General features: G+C 49.9%; 1 protein-coding gene across 1 annotated transcript in view; it reads right to left on the bottom strand.

The window, feature by feature from the left end:
- Capn13 (calpain 13) overlaps nt 1-23,149 on the bottom strand; it is a 107,123-nt gene that overhangs the window by 14,584 nt on the left and 69,390 nt on the right. The window contains exons 8-19 of the mRNA XM_023711010.1: nt 20,650-20,735; nt 17,165-17,239; nt 15,667-15,812; nt 13,716-13,861; nt 11,865-11,876; nt 9,721-9,923; nt 8,720-8,756; nt 8,233-8,286; nt 5,275-5,332; nt 5,121-5,179; nt 3,613-3,681; nt 1,546-1,621 (exon numbers count right to left, since the gene is read on the bottom strand). Coding sequence (XP_023566778.1) covers nt 1,546-1,621; nt 3,613-3,681; nt 5,121-5,179; nt 5,275-5,332; nt 8,233-8,286; nt 8,720-8,756; nt 9,721-9,923; nt 11,865-11,876; nt 13,716-13,861; nt 15,667-15,812; nt 17,165-17,239; nt 20,650-20,735 — 1,021 coding nt within the window. The remainder of the gene's footprint in view (nt 1-1,545; nt 1,622-3,612; nt 3,682-5,120; nt 5,180-5,274; nt 5,333-8,232; nt 8,287-8,719; nt 8,757-9,720; nt 9,924-11,864; nt 11,877-13,715; nt 13,862-15,666; nt 15,813-17,164; nt 17,240-20,649; nt 20,736-23,149) is intronic.

Genomic DNA, 23,149 nt, shown 5'->3' with positions numbered 1-23,149 from the left:
TCTCTCTCTCTCTCTCTCTCTCTCTCTCTCTCTCTCTCTCTCTCTCTCTGTCTGGGTGATTTTATAAAATTGCATTCCTCCTGGACCCAGGGTTCTTGGGGGCCTTCTTATGGAGGCTGCTAGGGTGGGCAGGTGTGGTTTCCTTGGAAGAGTGAGCTTCAGTTCTATGTTGGTCTGCCAGGGAGAAGGCTGGCTCTCAAAGGGGGGAGCAGCATTTGGCAGGGGCCTCAGCTGGGCAGAGGTCACCTGCCCTCTTTGGCCTTGTCCCTTCACAAGCTAGTTGTAAGTTCCAAGGAGGCACCGGCCCCAGATGGACAGTGCAGACTGACCTACAGTTGGGCCTGCAAACTCTGGTGAGCAGCACAACCTTGTAAGCCGAGCCTCTATGAAGAGATGAGCCCAGATGCCTGCGGGCCCCTACAGCCAGGAACACTTTGGATTCCAATCTCAGAGTGCCTTCAGGGAAGCTGTACCATCCCTGCCCGCACTTCCCCAATGGCTCATTCCCTTATGGTGAGGCTGCCTGCCTGGATCCTGCAGACTTTTCAGTTGAATTTGAACTATTCTTCATTTTTCTCTTTTTATTATTCTAAACACTTTAGTGAGGGCTCCCTTAACGATTTCTTCTTTAACTGGTCTTCAGTGGCTCTCAGCTGTGTCCCAGACAGGGGCAGCAGCACCACCTGGGCACTCATTGGAACAGAAAAGTTCTCCAGCCCCAGGTGGACCTCCTGAGAGAAACAAAGTGAGGCTCAGCCTTCTGCGCTTCCACAAGCCCTGAGTGGGGGACTCTGGCACCCCAGGTTTAAGCTCTACAGCCCCATGTTCTGAAGGACTAAAAGGAGGATCTGTGCTCCAGTGGAGTGCAGAGCTTTGTGTTTCTGTCCCTGTCCACACCAGGAGCCACAAAAGTGAGAATTACAGAGCTAACCTGGGTGAGCACGACTTTACAGTTTGAGAAAAGTGGCCATTTCATTAACCTTTGTGTGATTCATTTTCCCCAGTGGTACAAGGGAGGCCACGATTCCTGCCCTTCTCAGGTCTCAGGGTAGTGAAGATGATCACACAACTTGAGATCTCGGAGAGCTACACAGGCCGGGTATCCCGAAGGTATCGTTATTGTTAGCCCACAGAATGCACTTTTGTCTACAAGGCATGTGCCATTTGATTTCACTTAGCCCCACTTTCTGCATGGAGAGAGAGATGAGAAACCATCAGCCTGTCTGAGAGTATTTAACTCTGATGGCCCCGATACTGACCTCAAGCTTCTGGAAGCTGAGCGCTATTCCTAGTAAGGTATTAATCGCTGGGAAAATTGACCAGCACAGGAGAGCTCCTTTGGGGCACAATGCATGATGTCTGAGTCTGGAGCCCTAGAGACCCACCAAGGCCGTGGCAGAGCAGAGGGGATGCCGGAGCTGGAGCTGCTCTCTCGCCTGACTGCCCAGCCTTCCGCTGCCAGTGTCCTACAGCATGCTGCAGTGAGGGCACCCTCTCCCCACACACGGGCCCCACGACAGCTGGCTCCAAGGGCCCCTGCCTTACCTGTATCTTTTACAGCCTTGCCCAAGTCTGAGCTCAGGAGGACTCCAGTGCTTTTCTGGATGTTCTGGAAAACGTGCTGGCATAGGAAAAAGGGGGGGGGGGGACAACAAAAAACCAGAAGCCATCGTGAAGACCTGCGGGATGTGGATGGGAAAGACTCGGAAATCCCCTTTCCATGCCTGGAGCTCGCCTCACTAAAGCCTTGGTGCACCTAGCTCAGAGGAAGGCCTTCAGGAGGAGAGAGGACTAGTGTAGGCAGGAGTGGCCACTGCTGGGCTTGTGGGTTCTTCTCTTCCAACCTGCTTTCCTTTCCTCTTCCCACCTGGGATGGATCCCACACCTAGCACCGCTTGTTTGCACAGCAGCACCGGGCTCTCTGAACAGTCTGCAAAGGATCGTGGTGAAGCGCAAAGACCGGATGAGCAAGTGTCCGGGGAAGAAGTCCTGGCCCAACTATTGGCTAGCTGGGTAACCAATCTTGGGTGTTACTGTACCTCTTCTGGCAAATATTTATTAGGTGATTAGAGATGGATGCTGAACAAGAGGAGTGCACGCCGTGTGGAAAGTATTGCGCGCAGGTTGGACCTAGATCCGGGTCCTTATTCTGCGCTCAGTCGCAGGAAGTAGCAATTCATACATCACTTCCTCCAGACTCCTGCTCTTCGCTGTGATGCCTTCCAGATGAGGAAGCTGAAGCTCAGGCAGGAGATCTGGTCACGGACTCGGTGTGCAGCTGCTGCGAGGCCGCTTCTGGCCTTTGCATAGCTGCCCCCTGGGAATTTTCCAAATCAAACTCTCCCAGTGCAGCTGAGGCTGACTGGAAGCCTGTGCGCACCCCCGGCTTTAGAGCCCTTCCCTGGCCTTCCGTGGCTTTTGGAGAAGTCAGGTCAGACTTCAAGCGTTCTCCACTGGGTGTTCTCTTATGCAGTGGGTAACTGATTGGCTTGGTCATTTAGTCAGAAGTTTTTAATGCTGCTAGATTATACACAGTGTGGAGGGCACCGGGGAAAATGGATAGGAGGAGGCCTGCGCCGAGGACACTGCGACTCACAGGGGGAAGGAATGAGCTGGCAATTTCAGTGCCCTGCAAGAAACCAAGTGACCAGGGTCCCTGGCAGAGCCACGCAGGAGCTCTTTACTGAGCCTTTAAATATTGCATAGATATTTACTGACATGGTTGGACTTCCAATACATTGGTGCTTTCTTATTTTCAAAAAAAGTGTGTTATACTTTTATTCAGTGTATGTGAACATACACAGGAAAGAGTATGAGCGATATTTGCTGTGGTAGGTGTTAGTTTTCTTTGGGTAAGATAATGTTTTCTTTTTCAACTTAGTTTTGTTCACCTGTATTTTCTCCTATGAGCAGGCATTGCTTTTATAGCAAGGAAAAGTTATTTTTAAGTACAAAGCAATGAGACCGCTGAGTGTGGCTCATCCTGACAGCTGTAGGGCCACGTGTTAGGAGCCAGAGGGGCACGGTCACTGAACGGCTCCACGGGGTGTGGTTGGGGCTGGGCTAAGTGTGAGTGTGCAGCGGCAAGGATTAGGGTGTAGGGGAGGGGAAGGAAGGGGGGCCGAAGCTGCAAGGGCCTAGCATTTATAGGGAATAGGAAGGAGTCTTGTAGGAAGGGGTCAGAGAGGGGTGGATGAGGGAAAAAGGGCTTTTCCGTGACTCCAAAGTAGGGGTCCAATCAGAGAGCCTTGTATGCTGCTCTGATGAATTTAGGCTTCATCCTGAGGACAGTGAGGAGACCACAGCCAACTGGATCTGTGGTTCTGCATGTGCTCTGCAGAGGCATTGGGGGAAAATGGGGTGGCCTCAAAGACTGAGTCTGGGGAGCACCCTGTCACCTGACAGCTCTAGCTGTGGTGACTTCGGTCTCTGCTCCAGCCTTCCAGATCTCTGGTCATTTCCTGGTGTGAGCATGCCTCTCCAGACAGACCTGGGTGCAGGGTGAGGCTTCCTCTCATTGTATATCCCTCAATCCTGACACAGAGCTGGACACTGCATACATATTTACTAAATTGGATAAAATAAGGTTAGTCAGAGAGAACGTGCCCCTACCTGGCAGTGGACAAGTCGCCTCCAGAGTCTGGCAAACTCCTCGTGGTCGAGGCGCCCATTCACTTTCAGCTGGATGAGGAGTTAAGAGTTAATTAGTCTGGGGTACCCTGGGTGGCAGCAGCTGGTCTCCCCAGCAAAGCTAGAGCAGCCCTGCCATTAACTACTGAGCAGTTGGTCTCCAAGGCAGTCTGGTGTCACCTACACATGGCCCCATGCCAGCTCACTCCCACAGTTATCTGAAGGTGACCTGATTTAGATTTGTTTTACAGAGGAAAACAGGCAAGGAGGAAGAAGCCAGGGAGAGGGAGGCTGATTACACTTGCGTCTCAAGGACAGGGTAACTCTGACGTGGCATCCACCAAGTTGGGGCACTGGCAAGAAGGATGGGGATGACCACAAGGGTCTTGCAACTCTGGATGTAGTGGTGATGGGTCTACATACCAGTGTGGTGCACACATGGGGGCAAGGGATGTTTCCTATGTATTGATGCCAGTCCTGGCCACCCCACTGAATGGGGACACTGATGACTATGGGAAAGAATTGGTCTCTGAGAACTGGAAGAGGCCACGGGGGACAAGGAGGGAAGGGAGAGAGAGCCTGGTGTCCTTTGTAGGCTCTGTGTGGGTGACCCACCCTGGGCTGTGAGGGCTATTTGGATTCTTCTGTCTGATTGCAAACCTCAGCTAGCAGAGACAGGGCCTGATTTATGATTTCATCAAGGAGCTCTCTTGTTCTACATTGGCCAGCTTTGCATTCCCAATCGAGCCTTGTTAACCGTGTGGAAGTGGGGTGATCTGTCTCCCTCAGAGACAGCAGAGCTGGGGGAGGACCTGCCCGTGTGCTGCAGCCTCGCCTTCCTGGAGGAGATAGTGCAGGCAGGGCAGAAACTGCCCCAGGGGGAATGGAAGTAGGCATGGGAGTCAGGAGGCTGGGGTTTGATTCTTGCTTTTGTCACTTGCAGTCACTTAGCTGCCGTGACCCATTGTCCATGTCCAGAGACATAGCGTGTTGGCAGTGCTGCCTTAGCTGCTGTGTAGACCAGGGGTCTTCTGCATGTTTGGGTGGTTATTGCTATTAAGATGGGGCTCACTGAGTGAGGAATCTAGGTAGTCAAAACTTCTCTAGTGGTAGGGGGAGGGAAGTGGTGCTCATTGGTGCTCAGAGGAGGTTAGGACATGGACCTGAAGGTGACATTCGTTCTTCAAACATGGCACAAGTCTTGACTAGTTGCGTGATCTGAGTAAATTACTGAACCTCCTCAAGTCCCCATTCTTCCATTGTATAGTGGGACACTACTTATATTACCTGGATTAGGGCAAGAATTTTAAGAAAAATCTATATGTTCACCAGCACAATTTATAAGTGCTTGGTTGATGGTCAGTCTTGCTATCAGTGTGATCTGGAGAGGTCATGGAGAAGGCACAGGATCCCAGGCCTCTGGTGACCCTGGGAAGGCCACAGAGTGGATGGGCCCCTGGGCTTGATGCAAGGGCGCGTGGAAAGGATACATCCATCAGAGCCACGATGCTGCGGCACTCGTCGAGAGAGAAAGTGTCCCCTGGAGGTCCTGAGGAGGGAGAATAGGAAGGGCTGAATTGTCAGTAGGGTGGATGGGGCGGGGGAGAGATGAGGCTGGGACCGACCGACTTGGGCTAACTATACCTGTCAGGAACTCCTCGTTGAGAAGGCCCTGGAGCTGGGTGGCATCGATGTCCAGTCCCTGATTCAAACAAGGAATATGGGTATCAGATGGGCCAGGACCACAGAGCTGCACCTGCCTAGCTCTGGAGCAACTCTGATTTCCAACCATGTCCTGTCCAACAAGTGTCTGTGTCACTGTGGCCCTGAGCCTGACCTGGCTATTCCAGGCCATGGGAAGGACTCCTGCCCTGAGCATCTACAGTGCCTCTCAGTCCTAACAGCTGCTGCCGTGTGGGCCCCTTTTCAGTTTCCCTCCGCTTCTTTACTGGATGGAGAACAGCTGCTGCTTCCCCACTGTTCCTATCACTAGGGGCCCCTCAGGCACAACTTCTGGGTGAATCCATGCACCCCAGTGGGTGTGTTTTCCATCTATTTCTAAAAAGAGACTAAGAGAAAATATGACTGTATATGCCTGTGTGTGTGCACACATGTGTGATAATAGGAGTTAAAAATATCCCAAATCTAGGCTAAGAGAAGCTGCTACAATCAAGCACATTATTTAGTATTAATCTTCCCAGCCACTGAAGCAAAAAGGGAGGCATCATGGCTTTCCTAGGATTAAAAGCAGGAAGCAGTTGAGGTTGAGGGGAAAGAGGCCTATATTCTGGAGAAGTTAATCTCATTAGACTTTTTACTAGGGCACTGAACAGCATGATGGGCAGTGTCTTGATAACAATTTTACTGAGAAGCAGAGCTATTCTCCTTCGGGAAAGTGCTTTCTTGGAGAACTGGCTCTGGAGTGAGGTTTCTCAGCAGGTGGCTTTGTTGAGTGACACCAGGTCCCATGGAAGAAGGTATTTTCCATGGAGCTTCTGAGAACCAGCATCTTCCAGAAGGCAGACACACTGTCTCTTCCATCTCCCCAGATTGGCCTTACCGCTCACGCTGAGAGCAAATGTAGCCCCTCAGCCTGTCCTCATGGCTCCTTCAGCTAGAAGCACAGGTCCTCAGGATGCCCCAAGAAGATGTCCTGCCAGTGTCTGAGATTGCTCCTTGGGTCCCCCTTCCAACATCTCAGTTTGCCCGTATATGTGCCTGACCTCTCCTGAGTCTCTCCACAAAGGAATCCTAATGCCTCACCCTGATGGTAGCTGACACGCTAAGGAGAAATTCCAGCTAATCCAGAATGGCCCACTGGGCTACCATCGCATAGGCCATGGAGCATTTCTGCTGCCTTCCCATGTTCCCTCCCTAGGACCCTCTCCAGCCTGGAGCCACACTCCATAACCAACCGAAAGAGTTGAGATGATGAAGGCAGGAATGGAGCTGATGGCTGCTTAAACAAATTCCCAATGAACTGCATATATTTGTCTCTGATTCTGTGGTGGAAGACACCCAAGGGCCAGCACTTCAGCATTCCCAAAGCCTGGTGTGGTACATAGAATGTTGTAGGTCCTGGGGAAAAGCTTGTCAGCTGAATAAACAATGGGGAGTGGATGGGTTTGACCCAGTCCACAGTTCAAGTGAATTCCTCATTTCCCAAAGGCAGACCTTGATATAGTAGTAGCACCACTACCAAGGCTAATGAAAGTAAATAGTGGTAGTAACAAGTCACTGTATTCATTTAAAGCTAAATTGATATAACAGATCAGGAGGCAGGACACAGTGAGTGCCCGGAATCCTATTTCACTTTAAAAATTCTTCGGAAGACACAGCCTCTGAGGGTAGCCTGCAGATTATGTAGGATAACCCCAGCTGGACCCTGTTCAAGGGTGCCCAGTCTAGAGGTGACCTTGGAATAATGCTGTGTCTGTGCCTTATTCTGATTCCCACCGTGGCCCGATGTGACACTCTATAAGGAGGCGGTTGGCTGTTGTTTGGGAAGCCCTGCTGTGACTCTATAACTTATCATTGGACAAGTTATATTTCTAGTTTAGAGGTACAACTGCATGGACCCTGCAGAAGCTTGATTTAAAGCATTCTCATGAGACTATGCTAACCACTTCAGCCTAGCTAACCTTAGTTTGGGCATCTGTTCTGGGAAGCTGCTCTGTCTTACTTGTCAAATGATTGAGAACCTACACTGGGCTGAGGACAGTGATCTGTACTGGGGGAAAGGAATGCACACACTGTCCTCCCTACCTGAGAAACACACACTGGGAACAACTATCATCTTGGGCAGCAAGCGAAGCCTTCAGAGTTGGCCTGGGGGTGGCCTGACTCCTCAGCCAGTGCCGATTCCAGTGAGGTCCATTCCAGCCAGATTCTACCTTTCTGCTTTGTTTCTCTCTGACCCCAGCATGCCGCCAAGATACTGCCACCCCATTCATGCTCCGACTGCAGAGGCAGGGCCTGGCATCCTTCCTGTCCTTGGCCTCTGCCTGGCCCAGGCTGGTGTAGTACACACAATCATCTGTATCACTTGCTGCTTCCCACACCAACGTGATTATTAATGGCAAAAGGCCTGCCATGCAGAGCCCTTGGCAGCTGTTTTATCCTGACAAGTCAAGGAGTTCTTTATAACAGTTTATTAAACCATTAGGAACATCTCAAATGCACATAGGTGGCTTGGCAGGAAGTGTGCTGTCGTGCTTTCTGAAGCTGGCCAGCTCCTGGAAGGAATGATGCCAGGTTGTGGGGGAGGTGGCAGAGCTGGAGAGGGAATGATTTCAAAGGGTACTGCCAATTGCTTGCTTAAAGATGTGAAAGGCAACGTACCCCTGCACACTCCCTGTAATTATCCTCTCCCTCTCTAAGCTCTTTGTTCCACTGGGATGTTATGCAGCGGGGGTTGGGGGGATCCTCTCCAGTTTGGCAGCCAGAGAAGTTCTGGAGTGGTCCAGGGAGAGGGAGAAGCTGATAAAAATGACCCATCAATTGGCTTTTCCTCTGCATCCCGACAAGAGCCTGGAGAGCTCTCCTTCTTTGAAGTCCCTCCATATCCTGCCCCATGGAACCCCTCAGTGCTTGGTACTGTACCTTTGGCGCATATCTGTAGAAAGTGCTTTGTTCAGAGTCTTCTGAAAGACTTCCCTGGGTCAAAGAGAAAATGGCCAACATTAAGATTCTGAGGGGGCTGGGGAGATGGCTCAGTAGAATAAGTGCTTGCCTGGCAAGCACAAGGGCCTGAGTTCAATCCTCAGTTCCACAAAAAACAAATTCTGAGGAGAAACCTCTGTCCGATATAGCAAGGGTCTAACAACTCCCACTTAAATCTGAGACAGACAGTTGGAAAAAATTCAGAGAATTAGGAAACCAAAGTTTGTGGCAAAATGATGTGTGGGTCCAGCCCTGGTGATGTCTTTCCCACCCCATTCCCATCACTTTGAGTCCATTCCAGTCTCTTCACTTCCACTGATCAGTGGTGAGACCAGGGGAAGATGCTGGGGACAGGATGCGGCCAAGGAGGTTCTCCAAGCCAAAACCTTCCAACACACCGGTCAACCACTGCTTCCTCCATACCTACCTCGAGAGCTCTGAGGTTGAAATTGCTGCCTCGGTTCCTAGAAAACCAGGAGGACAATGTGTCAAAGATGACCTCCTCACTATTGGGAAGAGGCTATTACAGGGACACCCAGGAGGCACCTGACATTTCGGACAAGGATGATAGTGGAGACCCCTTGGCATCAGTGGCCTGGAAGTGGGCAGTCAGCAGACAGACCAGCTTCTCAGATGGACATGGTCTGAGCTTCTGCTTGGAAAACAGCCACTTTCATAATGAGACGCACACCTACAACATCCCCCATTGCCAGGATGAGAATGAGTATTGCTTTATATTCCATGTTGACAGTGGCCACCCAGCCTGCTGGATGGAGAAGACCTCCTCCATACTCACTGGAAAGTTCACTATGATCAGAGGAATGTCTAGCTTAGCCCCAAAGGGGACAAGATGCCCTGGTGTACCTGTGGATCTCAGACTTGTCTACTGACCAGGCATTCAAGGTCCGTTGGATTAGACACACACACTGTATCTTTCAGGCCCACTTTTCATGGTTCTCCAATTCATTCCACCTTGTGGCCACATTTCACACAAGATGACACACAGCTTGTAGGCCACCAGACTGTCACTTACTCTTTACCAAGGCCTGTGCTCAGCCACTTCCCTGATTCAGAGAAGGCTTTTCCAGTTGCAGAGACTTTCTCTTTATGCCATTAATTTGTTTTTCTGTGAGGACCCAATCAGGTGCCATTTTCTTCAATAGACCTGCTCAGTCCCTCTGGCCAGGCATAGGTCCCTCTATCCTTCCTCCCATGCAGCTTTGCACCTAGTAATAGCCACTTCCTGTTTGGGTCTAACTACTGGTTCATAGACTTTTATTCTCCCTCTTTTGGAGAGTTCTCAAGAGCAGAGACCGTACAGCGGCCCCCACCGACACAGTGCATGCTGCATAGAAGGTGTCCAGAACACTGCACACCACAATACGACACTGTTTAAAAAATCGAGGTGGTATCTCAGAGATTCTGTACCTGTCATTGTCTGGCATTTTCAGGAAGATTCTAAGCAAGAATCTAGCTGCTTCTCTATGTGTTGAGGGGACCACGACATAGGTCCCAGAGTTGAGCTGGAAGGACTTCGTGAAGTTGCATTTGGTTTTATACTCTATGCCCTGGGCAGCATTTCTAAATGGAGAAAAAAACGTGGGCGGCAATCTCTCCTGGAATTGCTGAAACTAGAAGAAACATGATTATTGTGGGAAAGCCCCCTCTCCCCACGGACCCAGCCAACAGGAGAGGCCCACCGCCTTTCAGACCTAGCACTGCATCAGAACAGCATGGCAAGCCCTGGCAAGAGATGCAGCACTTTTCTGAACTTTCAGAGCCCAGCAGAATTTAGACTTAATTCACCCAGATCTTGGATTCCACAATGCGAAGAAATATGACAAGCAATTGTACCTTATTAAATCTAACAGCATCTTGGGTTTATGGTTTTTTTTCCTCTGTCTCTCTCTGCTTCTATGTTAAGATCTCCATGGGAACTAGTGACATTGTTCTAACATGGACTTTCTTTTGGGTCCCCTAAAGCCCCTTTTACAACCTGTGAAATACAGGGCTGCCACAGCATTGCGGTGTTGAATTCTTCTCACTTGCTCTGTTTCATCTCTCCAACAGAGCCCTGAGATTCTTTCTCATTGGAAGATAACAGCCCTGATCATTTTCCTTTTATTTCAATATTTTCTTAGAGATAAAACAATAAATATAATGCAGTTCCTATTACGAGATGTCACATATATATTACATAATAAAAACCCCTTACTAAACAAATTTTCCCTTGCTACAGTTGAGCATGGGGATTCCATTTAGAATGGTTACATGGCATGAAATGGTTATTTATGAGCTCTGCCTTGGGGGGAAAATGGGAAAAGGGAGTATTTTTTCTAAGGTTAGGGACAGGGATGGGCTCCCAGGTGAGTCAGGACAGAGGTCACAGCCCTGCGTGCAAGGCAGAGCCCTGCTGGAGTGGTCCAATGCCTTGGAGCCCTTCTGGCAGAAGCAAGGACAGGGCCAGCTCCCCTTCAGAGACTCAGCTGTCTCTGAAGCTGGAGCTAAGACTCTGCTCCTGGCAGTGTCAGGGCAGAAAGCCTCCTACAACCCAGGAGTTTAGAACAGCCTTGTTTCCCTGCTCTCCTCCCTTCCTGAGATGCTCACAGCCCAGTCGAAGCTCCCAGTCCTTCAGAACGTGCTTGCTCAGTGGCAGTGAGGGGTGTGTGTGTTGGACACAGAGCTGATTGCCATCCTAGGGAATGGGGCTGAGGCCTTTTCCTGGGTCAAGTCCCCACCCCATTCTCCAGCTCTGGGAACTAGATACCAGTCAAGTTCCTGCACCTGATCACTTTCCTCCGAGCCCTTTCCTCCGCACCCAGGGTCACTTTACTCCCAGCTCTGCATGGGCTTCCTAGTCTTTCCTGCTGGGTCTCCTTTCCTGGTCTTGGTCTACTGTGAGGCTACCCGGAAGGCCTGCAGGGGCTACAGTCTCCATCTGTTGGCTGTGGCCACACCCTGCCCCCCTCCACCTACTCTGCCCTCCACCACCTGCAGCAGAGAGGTCTCTCTAGTGGGTAGGGATAGGGCTGGATTCCCACATCCATGGGAGGTGAGTGCCTGAGAGGTCAGGTTTTCTAATTTCGTGCTTTTCTGTACTTCTCCTCACAGATTTAAGTTTTAGCGATACTAGGTCATGTGATTGGCTTAGGAGCAGTGGCAATTTGCTTGTCAGCAGATCCAGAAGAAGCGCCTTAAAGCTGAATGTGGAGCTGAAGGCTGACTAACTCCGGAAGCTGAAGGTCCTCTGAGGAGCGCCTGAGTGCTGCTCTCATCTTCCACACATGGGAATCGGATCCACCTATGTTCCCTGGCAGGGGTCAAACACTTGAGGACTGCAGTTGCTCTTGAAAAGTAAAGAGGAGAGCCCCCAAGGGATCTGACTTTTAGACCAGGCCAACTAAATGTTTTCTCACTTTGTTGATCTGCTTGAGATGCTAAGCCTGTGTCTGACAAAAGACCTAGCAAGACTGAGTTTGCAGCCTGGAGTATGTGGAGGTCCCAGTGTTGGAAGAGTCTTGACACTGAACCAAGAGGAAGCACCCGAGGCAGGGAAAGGTGGTAGGCCATACCTGAGCGTCAACCTATGGGGCAAGAGAGGAAACCTGGGTCAGGATCACAACAGAGAGTCGAGCAAGCGTGCGCTGCCTGACTTGGGACCCTGTGTTCCTTCCTCTGGTGTGGCCAACCCCATTTTCTGGCAGAGAGCGAGGACAAGGAATAAGGACTCACTCCCAGGGCAGCATTGTGTAAAGGAGACCTACTACCTTGTCTGGTTGCAGAAGAGGAAGGGACTCAGTGAGGAAAGAAGGTGAGTGGGAGGGGAGGGGCCCCATTTGTCCCTCTGCAAAGTGTGGTTCCTGTCCATAGCAATGAGGATAACATGGGGAGGAAAAGGGAGACATGATGGGGCTGCCGATAGGACAGAGGCTCAGCCCAGTGTAAATTCCCTGGGTGGAGACCTCCAGTAGTTCCCCCAGACTGTGCTTATGCTGGGGATTTGTTCCAGGCCTCCTGGTGCTCTCAAGAACATGTGTGTGCAGATGAATGGGGACACAGCTATGACCCATGTTTCCTCTGGAGGAAAGGAGCATGGAGGATGTAGCTTCACCTTTAAACCCCTCTACTGTTTGTGAAGCACTCGCATGCACAATGCCAGATATTTGTGCTATTCCTGCAAGCAGGCATCCTGCTTTGTGAGTGCAGAAACAGAGGTTCAGTGGTTTAGGCAGTGGAGTAGGGAACAGGACAACCTGTGTTGTGGCCCCCACCACCAGGCAGTGCCTTCCCAACTGTGTGGGATTTAATTCTTTTCCATGTTCCAACCTCTCCTGCTCTTAGGCAACCAGGCTCTGGTTTGCAGGAAGGCAGAGCAGCGCCCCACACAGAACTAGGGCTGGGGCCCCGTGGCAGCTGGGTGAGTGCTGTTCACTGAGCCCAACGGACTCACAAATGCCTGGCCGCTGCTATGGACAAAGCCTGTTTCTGAACTGAACCGCAAGAGGAGCCTGTGTGACTTTTAAATTGTCAAAGTCGGTTCTTTGATGTCTGGCTGATCAAGAACCCTGCAAGATCTGCTGGGATCTCCAGGGACCCAGAGAAGACCATGGGTCTGGGCACTCCTGTGGGAAAATGGTGGTAGAGGAATCCTGTGTCTCTGGTGACAAGGAGACAAGTGGGCTTGGTAGTATTTTTTAAATGGGTACAAGCCTAGGCTTTCTGAACTGTAAAGACTCAGGGCAAATTAGTGACTACGTTCCATTGTGTCGCCAGCTCAGAGACCCCAAGCTAAAGGAAAATGATGGGAACAGTTTCTACAGGAGCCATGAGGCCCCAGGCCTCCCCAGGGTTCCCCTCATTCACATAGAGATAAAAGTCGGCTGAGAGGTTCTGGGGCTGAGAGGTTCTGGGGCTTGACCTGTTTGTGTTTTGGGTGAGAGAGTAGCTGTCTTAGCTGTCTCAGCACAGCTCTCAGATTTACATTTATTGGTTTTTGTTTTTTTTGTTTTTTTGTTTTTTTTTTGGTAGACCTAACTACAGCCCAAAGCTTGTTAAAATGCAGACTTTCCAGTTATGCTCTTGTAGATTCTGATTCAGGCAGGCCCAAAAATCTGTATAAATAAAACTGGTCTTGGCCAGGCCGCTTCTCCAGGTCTAGGCATTAGACTCTGCAGCGTACCTGGAAAAGCTGACAAGTGACAGAGGCCAGAAATGGCTCTCATTGCCAACATTGTCAAGTCTAATCTCTTCTCCAGTTTTAGGTTTTCTTGCAAATTTAGTCAGACAGATACACAACACTGACCCTTTGGGCTTTATCTCCAAGCCCTGGTACACCCAAATGTTCCTGCCCAGGTGACCATCCTCCCCAGCCCAAGGTTTACACCAGTGTCCCTACACAATGAGCCTGAGACAGGAAGCCTTACCTTAAACACCTGGAAGTTCAAGGGAAATCCTTCCTCTTCTTCTATCTTCAAGCCTTGTGGCATGACAGTGAAGGACACAACAACATTGTCACCTCCCTGGGACTCTCGCACACTGAAGAGGTACTGAGCATTCCTCCAGGGTTGTCCTATGTGAGAAAAGACCATTACTGGGGCTGTGTCTTGCTTGGAGGGCCCTGTGGGGCTGGGTCATTGCTTCTGGATTTGGACACCTAAGGCCTGGGTACCTGTCTTGCAGTTACTAGGTAGGGAACAAGGCTTTCTACTTTTGAAGTCTCCCTCTTAAAAACAAAAAAGGAAGTATAGTCCCTAGTTCATGAAAACGTCTCTTAATCTGTGTTTTGGATATTTTCCTGCAGCTGCTATGCAGTATCTGACATGCACAGCTTAATGGAGAAGAGGTTTATTCTGGGGTATGGTTTCATTCTATGATTGACTGGCTCCAAGGCAAAAACAAGAAGGAAGGAGGCACAAGAGAACAAAAGCAGCTCTACCCATGGCAGCCAGAAAGCAGAGCAGAAAGAGGAGCTAAGAATAAGAATTCAGTTCCCAGGCCATGGCCTGTTTCTCATGGCCCATCGGGCTCCACCCCCAAGCAGCATGTTCAGCTACCAAAGTCATCAATGTCCCATGATCCAATCATATTCCAAACACACAGGACTTCCGGAAGCATTTTAGATCAAAAACATAACAATGTGTAAAGTCAAGGGCTATTCTAATAATGAGCAAAATTCCAGGGTTCCCAGATACACATGACAAATGCCCTTGTGGTAACTGTCAGAGGCTTGAATGACGTCAGTTGCCCAAGGACCAGTGATGACACAGGGAGACAGACAGCCACCCCCAGTGTTCCTCTACCTCCAGACTGCTGGTCGATGCCAGAGAAAGAGACAAAGAACTCATGTGGGGACTGTTAAAGTTAGACCCATGAAGGAATAAGTCAGGATAGAGATAAATGGTTGCACGGCAGAAGGTTCAAGTCACACTGGGAAGCCCTGAAAGGAACTGGGGAGACATAGAGGACTGTCACGGTCATGGGCTTTCTATGAGGATTGGATAAGACCATGCATTAAAATGCACTTAACAGGTGCTTAATTGCTGGCTCCTATCCCTCTCTTCTGTGTAAGGTATTTACTGAAAATGGCCCCAATGTATAATTTTGGTTAGTTCATTGATATGCATTCTATCCGGGCTGTATAGTCAGACAGGCATGGCTCAGGAGATGCACCATTTAGAGTGATTTGACAGCTTCTGTGTCTGCCTGTGGCTTCCTGGTGACCATGCTCTGTCAGCAGCAGAGTGATCATGAGATTCTAGAGGTAGAAAAGAGAGACACCGTGGGGTCTGGGAATCATTCAACAAACCATTCTCATCAGACAGGTGGACTGGGCAAAGGAATGCGTATGTCTGGATACAAACGTACATATACACGCACTTGCACACACAAGAACATTTTTATAGCCTCTTTTATCAAAAATGTATTAGCACACATGAATTCAACTCCGCAGAGAGCAGTTTTGCTCATCAGTGTGACAAGCAGATGCAGGAGGTACACTGAGGGAAGGTGACTCTCTGGAAGACACAGTCAACATGATTCATTTCAAGGAGCCCTCTCATAGGCTTAGATGTGCCTACACTACTGCCTCCCCAGCAGCATGGGGCAGCATGACTGTTCCTGGCATCTGGGTGGCACTGTGTGGACTCCAGTAGCCCACAGGGATTATTAAACCCACAACTGGGGAAGATGAAGACAGACAGCTATACCCCAGAGTCACTAATCTAGGGTGTGACAAAGACAGTGGTGTAAGCTATGTACTGACCCTTATCCAGTGCTCTTTCCACTGCACTCCAACTACCCTGGATATTTACTAAAGAGCAGGGAGGGTGCTGATAGCTTCTGGTCAGGCAGAGCTGTGGGCAATGTTATACCTACCTGCACTGTTTCCTAGAATCTCTTGGTTCTTAAATATCATTTGGCCCCATGTTCCATGGGGCCTACGTCCATGGTCCAGAGTGATGGGGATTTGGTTACATATGAACAAAGAAAAGAAGTTCTCCTGGAAATCTTGACATGACATCCTGTTGAAAACAGATACACAGATACAAGCCACTAAATGATCATGGACTGTGTCCCCAGGAGGGCAGGCGGGGCTGCTGTCACTTCATGGCACCTTTTCAGTGTCAGCCAGCTTGGTCACTGACTGACCTAGCCAAAGAGCAGGCCATGGCCTTGGCTCATATAGCATCAAGCAGCCTTCTGCTTTCTTAGTCCTTTTCTTTCAGGGGTTGAAAGGACAATAGCAGATTCTGGGTTTTTCATGTTACCTGGGAGGGGCTGTATCATTACCCATTTTCCTGAGCTAGTAATCTGTGAGCTTTCTCATAGCCTGTGGGACTATAGCAGCACTCTCTCTGAATCCTGACACTGCTATTACATTGCCCCTTCTCGAAGCCCATCTGCCAGATCTATTGTTGAGATCTTCATAAAAAAGAAATGTGGGGCTGGCCAGATAGCTCAGCAAACTAAAGTGCCTGCTTAGGCAGACACAGGGACCGGGATTTGATCCCATGCTGGCCCCGCCCCTGGGGCATGCTGAGACAGTGATTGAAACTGGGCTTGGTGTCACATTCCTGTAACCCCAGTGCTTGGGAGGCTGAAAATAGGAGAATCACTACAAGTCCAATCAACATAGTAAGACCCTGTAGACCCTGTACTAAAAAAAAAAAAAAAAAAAAAAAAAAAAAAAGAAGAGTGTTCCACACCTAAAACCTTAGCACCTACTATGATGAAAGTAGAGATACTAGGGATATTCTTCTTTCTAATTTACATTTGTTTCTCTAGTTCTTCATATCTTAGATCCAGGGTCCTTTTCATGTACATTTTGATTCTATTTAAATGTGACAGCAAGTAAACCAGACAACTCTGCAGAGAAATGCCTGTCTCCTCTCCTAAGACACAAGCATACAGATGAGCGTTTCTTTTTTAAAACCACTAGCCATCTAGTCTTGCAGGACTTTTGGGTGATGAAAGTAATACTCTATCCAGAATTCTAGAGTCAGGCTGGGGGCAGAGCTTCCAGGGTTCTTTTTGTAGACCCACTCCAGAGGAGACAAAAGAGCTAGAATTCTATCAAGATGGTATGGAAAATATGGGCATCACACCCCTGGTTTCCAAAGAGCTGTTTTCTGTCAAACTTTTGATGCTAGTTTTCCCTTTCGTCATCAAAATATCTGGCAAAATTCAAGACGGCATTCTCAACCAGAGTGGCAGTGTTCCGTCTAAGGGTTATCTTGCTATAGAAAATAGTATCTCTTTAAGGAGGTCTCTGAAATGTTCAGTTCCGTCCTCATTAAAGTTTAGGAAACGAAGTAGGGATTGAAAGTGTGGACAATAAAGATTTAAAACATCATTTTTAAAAAATGGCAACTACCAGAACTCGCCATCTTCCTTGTTGTGGTACAGCTGCCTTTTCCGTGGGTCTTGGGTTTCTTGCCATTCCTGGGACCTGCAAGCAGAGAAACAAAATTGTCCTAGAGTTTCAGCTCAACCACACCTGGTCCAGTAAGGGGTCTTTGCATGGCCATTACTAGTTCCTGGGGACAAATAGAGTATCATTTTACTGAAGGATGGGGCTCTATTCATTAAATTTCTCTGCCTCAGTCATGCTGATGGCTTCCAAACACCTTTCCCCAGCTTGCTCCTCTTTCCTAAACTCAGCTCCACAACGCATCCCACATCTCTACAGAGTCCCAAAGTGACCTCACATCACCTGTTGTCTAACTTCCGTTGCCCATCAAGAAGATAAGAAGTGTTTCTCACTACATCACCTCCAAATAGTCATCAAGTACTTTCACTCCCTGATGCCTCCCATAGGGCCCTCTCCCAGCCTCCACTCTACTTCTTCTATCCTAGTTTCAGTCACCCTTTTCTCCCTTTTGCACCCCAGCCAGTTGCCTTAAACTCAGTCCGACCCACTTTCCCAGGCTTTCTCTACACCACCATCAAAGTGATCTTCTGACAGACAAGCTAGATTATGTCATTTTCCTGTTTAAATCTTGTCCATAGTTCTGTTACTCTCAAGAATGACCAAAGTTCAGCCTCCTTAAAGAAAACTGCAGCCTCTGCCCACTTATCCAGCTTGACCTGGGCCCTTCCCCACCCCCACCTTAGCATTGAATTCCATGTTCTGGCCAACCTGAAGGCCCTCACTTTCTTAAAGATGCCCCACACACCACCTGTGGCTGTCATTCTGATGTCTCCTCCATAGAATGCCTGTGTTTCTCTCAGTTCTTCAACCACTCTTACTCCTCTTTCCCCCTACAGGGCACTTCCTTTGGGAAGCTTTGCTCGACCTCCCACACCCAGTCTCCCCCCATTGGGAGCAGGAGCCCTCCTTAGAGCACCCACAGCTGCCTGGACCCTTCTGTCTCAGCACTCAGTGCCCTGTGTAGCTATTGTCTGTTCGCTGCCATTCTTCTCTGGACTCCCAAGTGCCCACTGAGCTGGGGGCATTGCTTTCCATTGTATCATCAAGATGACCAGCACGTGTCTCAGCACAGAGCTGGCCCACGATGACTTTCTGCTACTTTATTAATGAATGCTATCCATTTCACTGGATGATGTGTTCCAGAAGCTGGTCCTAGAGTCCATGAGGAGGCCTCTCCCTCAGCCTGCTCTTTAAAATGCAGGCACGCTGTCAAGGCAGTGGGCCCCTGAGGCACAAAAGTTTAATGAGATTTTTCCATGGAGGAGCTCAAATTGAGAGCCTGGTCACCTCTGTGCTAGGGCAGCAAGGCAGAGACCACCATTCAGGCTTCCAGCTTCAGGCTGAGGCAGTCAGATGTGTTATTGTAAAATGGCAATTTTATAATTAAGCGATAATTACATTTTCTGCAGTATGTAAGGGAAAATAAATGTAGTGTAAATCAATATGCTATTGATTCATGCAAGTTTGCCTTTAAGTGTGTGCGTCTGAAATTTCAATTATGGCTGAGATTAGACCATCCGGCGTTCTCCATTCATCTCCATTCCTAAAAAGTAGGGATGAAATCGACCACCTGCACGGAGAAAGTGATTATGCAGTTTGCGCCATTTCCTTCCATCCAGAGGAGGAGGGGTGGAAATGGGAGAGCCTCAGCACCGCCACCCGCTCCTCTCACTTGTCTGTCCAAGGCCAGCTTGGTGGCCTTGAACAGGATAGGCCTGTCACTGGCTAGGGACCTGGGCCTATGCTTCCCCTCATACCTAGTGTCTCTCCTGAAGGGTTTCACACTCCCTGCTCCAAAGTGTCCTGAAGGGTTTCACACTCCCTGCTCCAAAGCGTCAATCCCATCTGTGGCACATTGGCTGAACGTGGCCCCCCAGGAACACTTTCCTCCCCTGATCTCTGATGTCCCTTTTGTAATCACTGATCATTCAATATTTAACATAGGATGGGTGAAATGTCAACTGCTGTGAGTTCATTACCTGTTTTCTTACCCTAAGGACTCTCTCATAGCTACTGGCCTTCCCTCTGATTCTACTCTGAATGGCCAACCCAAAGTGAGGGATTCTGGCCAAGGTCACTAGGATTTACAAGGTCACTAGAAAAGGAAAAAGAGTACCCTTGGAAGGAAGAGAGATCAGAGGTGAGAGAAAAGGAAAAGGACGACAGTCAGGTAGACAGTCTCCACGCCTGACTAGCGCATGGTTTTGCCAGTTCTTTTTCCTTCTATGGGGGGATTCAGCTGCCCTGTTTTCCAAAGGCATCTGAGGCCACAGCCAGGTTTATTCTCCAAATTCATCTTGCTATTGCCTCCCTATTCCCTCTCCTCAGCCTTAGCCAGCACATATACTGCCTGAGTGCCCTCATGTGCCAGGTACACACCAGCCACCAGAGGTTATGGAGGCTCAGAGCTGTCCTGCCACAACCCGGCAGGGGGCACCAGGCCACACTCTGGCATGCCGGATGGCTGGTGGAGCTGAGTACGGGCAGCTGTGTCTGCCTTCCCCAAAGCACTGCATTCACTGTATTGATTTGCACTGCCTGGTGGGTCCCATGCTCCTGTTTGTCTGAACAAACTGCTTTCCTTGCCCATTGTCACCTTCCCCCACCCTGTTTCTGTCAATAATGCTGTGGCCACCACGTCATGACACTTTGCGTAGACCCGCACAGATGTTCACAGAATGCTGCATTCTCGGGACCAACTTCCCACTCTCAGTCAGCAGGGGTGGGGTGTCGGGGCTTAGGTCCTATGCCACCTGGGAAATGCCAGCACAGATCCTGTGGGCAACCACTGACTGCACAGCCAGAGCCTGCCAGGACATGCTCCCCAGGGCATCAGAGACCACTTACTCTACTCACTCTCAGCACGAGCAAGTTGTCATTCGTCGCAGTTACCTGCGACGTGCAGGTGTCCAGATCAGTGGGTAGGCCTGACAATCGGAGCTGAGTTCAGTGTCCAGATCATTGCCTTCGTTTTCCTAATTAGCCCAGCCATAAACGTTTTCCCCCTTAGTCCCATGGCTAGAGTAGTGTTAGGATCCACAAGATCCCTCCCAGGCTTGAGGCTCCTGCTGTCTACCTCTCTTGCCAAGTGGAGGCTTGGCCACTGGCCTGCCCCTGCCTTCTTGGTACATGGATTCACAGCTGTAGACTAACCTCCTGGAGGACAGACACAAGGCATTCTCATCCTTACATTCCTCTGAGCACTCACCTCACACACTTCATATCGAGTGTACACAGGAAATGCTACTGGCTGCCTGAAGACTGGCATCATGGCAATGTGGGGTGGGACCCACAGCCACACCCAACTGTGAACAGGACAGGCTGGCAGTGAGGCCCAAGGCAGGTAGGATATACGCTACTTCATGCACAGGGTGCTCCTGCCTGCGGGGCTCTCTGCAAAGGCTTTCCCCAGAGGCCCCCAGCCATACCCATCTCTCCAGCGCCCTCGCCACTCCGTTTTGCCCCAGGGATTCCACAAGCGGACAATGTCTTCCCAGCCTGTCCTGTACTGAATCTGCAATGAAGACCAGAAAAGGAAACTGTCAGGGTGCTCTGGCTCAAGTCAGCAGAAAGAGGGACTATGAATGCTACCGCTTTCTCCCTCCGAGGACTAATTTAACTTCTGACCTCATTTGGCTGCAGCCAGGGGAAAAAAAAAAAAGGATTAAAAAAAAAAATCAATGACTCCCTTGCTACCTGCCTGGACTTGGAATGAGATAGAGGAGAAAACGACCCTGCCTTCTGCTCAGCCCCTAGCAGGAGGTGCAAGTTCATCAGGATGTGTGGCTGCTCCGGAGAAGCCCGGCAAGCTCAGATTTAATGGCAGATACACAGCACGGTTGCCGCTTCATGTTGCAGAGCAGAAGGCTTTATGGGTCCCCAGGTCCAAGCCCCTCTACAGACAGTGTCTCTGTCCATAGACGGAGCCTGCTTCCCTGCCAGCAGCTGGCTTGCAGCTGTGGCCCCACCTGATGGTGCTGTCAGGAAGGAGGAGTAAACAGGCTGATGTGTGCCAGACCTGGACAGCCCAGGCGCGGGACTAGCCAAGGCCAGCCCACTCATCCCCTGTTGGGGGCAGACACCTCTGCAGAAGAGAATCTGACCTGCCAGGTCTGGACTTTCCAGCCTTCCACCACCCTCCCTCCCTCTCTTCCTTCTTCCCCTCTATCATCACTCATTTCAGATGTTGAAGTTGGCAGCGTTGCTCCTCTGCTCCCATGAAGCCAGAGGACCGGGCTGTGGGGAAGTTACCACAAACAACAGCAAGCCCTTGAACTCTAGTCCTGGAGGCCTGGAGCTCTCAGTCCAGAGAGGGGATTGAGTTCAGCACTGCCACAGTGCGAGATGGAGGGAGAGCTGGGAAGGGAGGAGCCCACGCAGGGGTAGGGGAGCTCAGAGCCAGGCGGAGGCAGTGAGCCTGCCCTCCACCCGGATACCTCTGGAGTAGACATTTATAGTGACCTTGTCTTGCAGAGGACGAAACTGAGCATCAGAGAGGGTCAGCAACTGTGCCAAGACCTCAGCGCAGGCGGGAGAGCCAGGACTCTGGTCCTAGCCACTGGTACTTTCTGGCTCTGAGTTTTGCCTTTGACATAGACAAATGTCTCCTCTTGGATGTGGCTGTGACCTTGACCTCAGATCCAACACATGAGCTTTGTCTGGGGCCTGTGTGATCACCCACAGAGCAGCGTCCCAAAGGAACAACACAATCACTCGAGGGCCGAGAAATGGGGAAGGTGCTCAGGCTCCCAGCACCAGCCCAGGGATCTGTGCCCTCTGCCCCACCTGCAGACCCTGCATGCCATTTACCATTAGCTGCCAGCACCTGATACAGCACACTGAGCAGGGGCATGAGAAATGGTTGCCCAGTGGCCCACAGAGCTTAATGAGCCACCTTAAGGGCCCAACGGATAGTCGGAGGCCCAGTTGGGCAGAGGAAGGAAAAGTGGCCAGCGACTCAAGGGGGCTGAGAGCAGAGCTAAATGAGGCATGCAGATAAACATTCACCCCCTTGCCCAGGGGACTTGCTGCTGGAGCTAGGTGCATAATAAAAAATGCCAATTTCATTTATCTTCCTGTCTGTGTCCTGCCTAGAGGGAGGATGAGCAGATTAAAAAGCATACTGCATTTATGGGCTGGTTTAATCTTCACATTTGTGGCTCAGGGTTAGAACCAACCTCCTCTTTCGGAGATATCGTTAGCTAAGTCCCTGGGCCCTTGGATAACTGGCACCATTAGGACAATAGCCTACAGGTGATTGAAGGGGCCTTGGGCAGGAGCCCAGGGGTCACATTCAAGGTCAGGTTCTTCACCACGCTGCCTGCTGCCCATGTTGCCAACAGGTGCCACTGGGCAGGAAATGGCCCCGGTGGGTCACCCTAGACAATGGTTCCCCAGATGTACACCCCTGAATGCTAGTTCCATTGGCACTTAGTAGGTAATTCTAGGACAAAATGGTTTCATGGAAAATGGTAGATTAAAAATAAGCAGTACCTTTCAATACAGACCTTCTCAGAGCCTATCACTATTAATATATACATTTCTTGTTATATAGGTCCTGCTTTATCTTAGTCTTAACTATCCAGCAGAAAAGTATAAGAACAAAGTATAAAAAGTAATATGCTGAGCTGTAAAAGGTTCAAGTCAATGAGGAATTTAAATGGCAATGTAATCCCCATCTCTGACAAAACTAAATAAAAAAAGGGGATATAAATGAAGGACCATTTTGTATCTGTATATACAAAATAGGGTAGATATACAGCTACTTTCTCTTTTTTTTTTTTTTCTTGATGCCCACCTGTGCCCCTTCTAGGGCAGTTTTATTGGTGCCATTTGTAAAAGGTCTTCCTGTCAGCCCCAAACTTTGCCTTTCTTTCCCCTTACAAGGCCGCCAGGCCTGAGTCCTGGCCCTGGCCCCACAGGCAACAG

The sequence above is a fragment of the Octodon degus genome, unplaced genomic scaffold (assembly GCF_000260255.1).
Source record: "Octodon degus isolate 3935 unplaced genomic scaffold, OctDeg1.0 scaffold00019, whole genome shotgun sequence".
Lineage (NCBI taxonomy): Eukaryota > Metazoa > Chordata > Mammalia > Rodentia > Octodontidae > Octodon > Octodon degus.
Note: the sequence above shows the minus strand (reverse complement) of the source record. Positions and strands in the feature narration are given on the sequence as shown.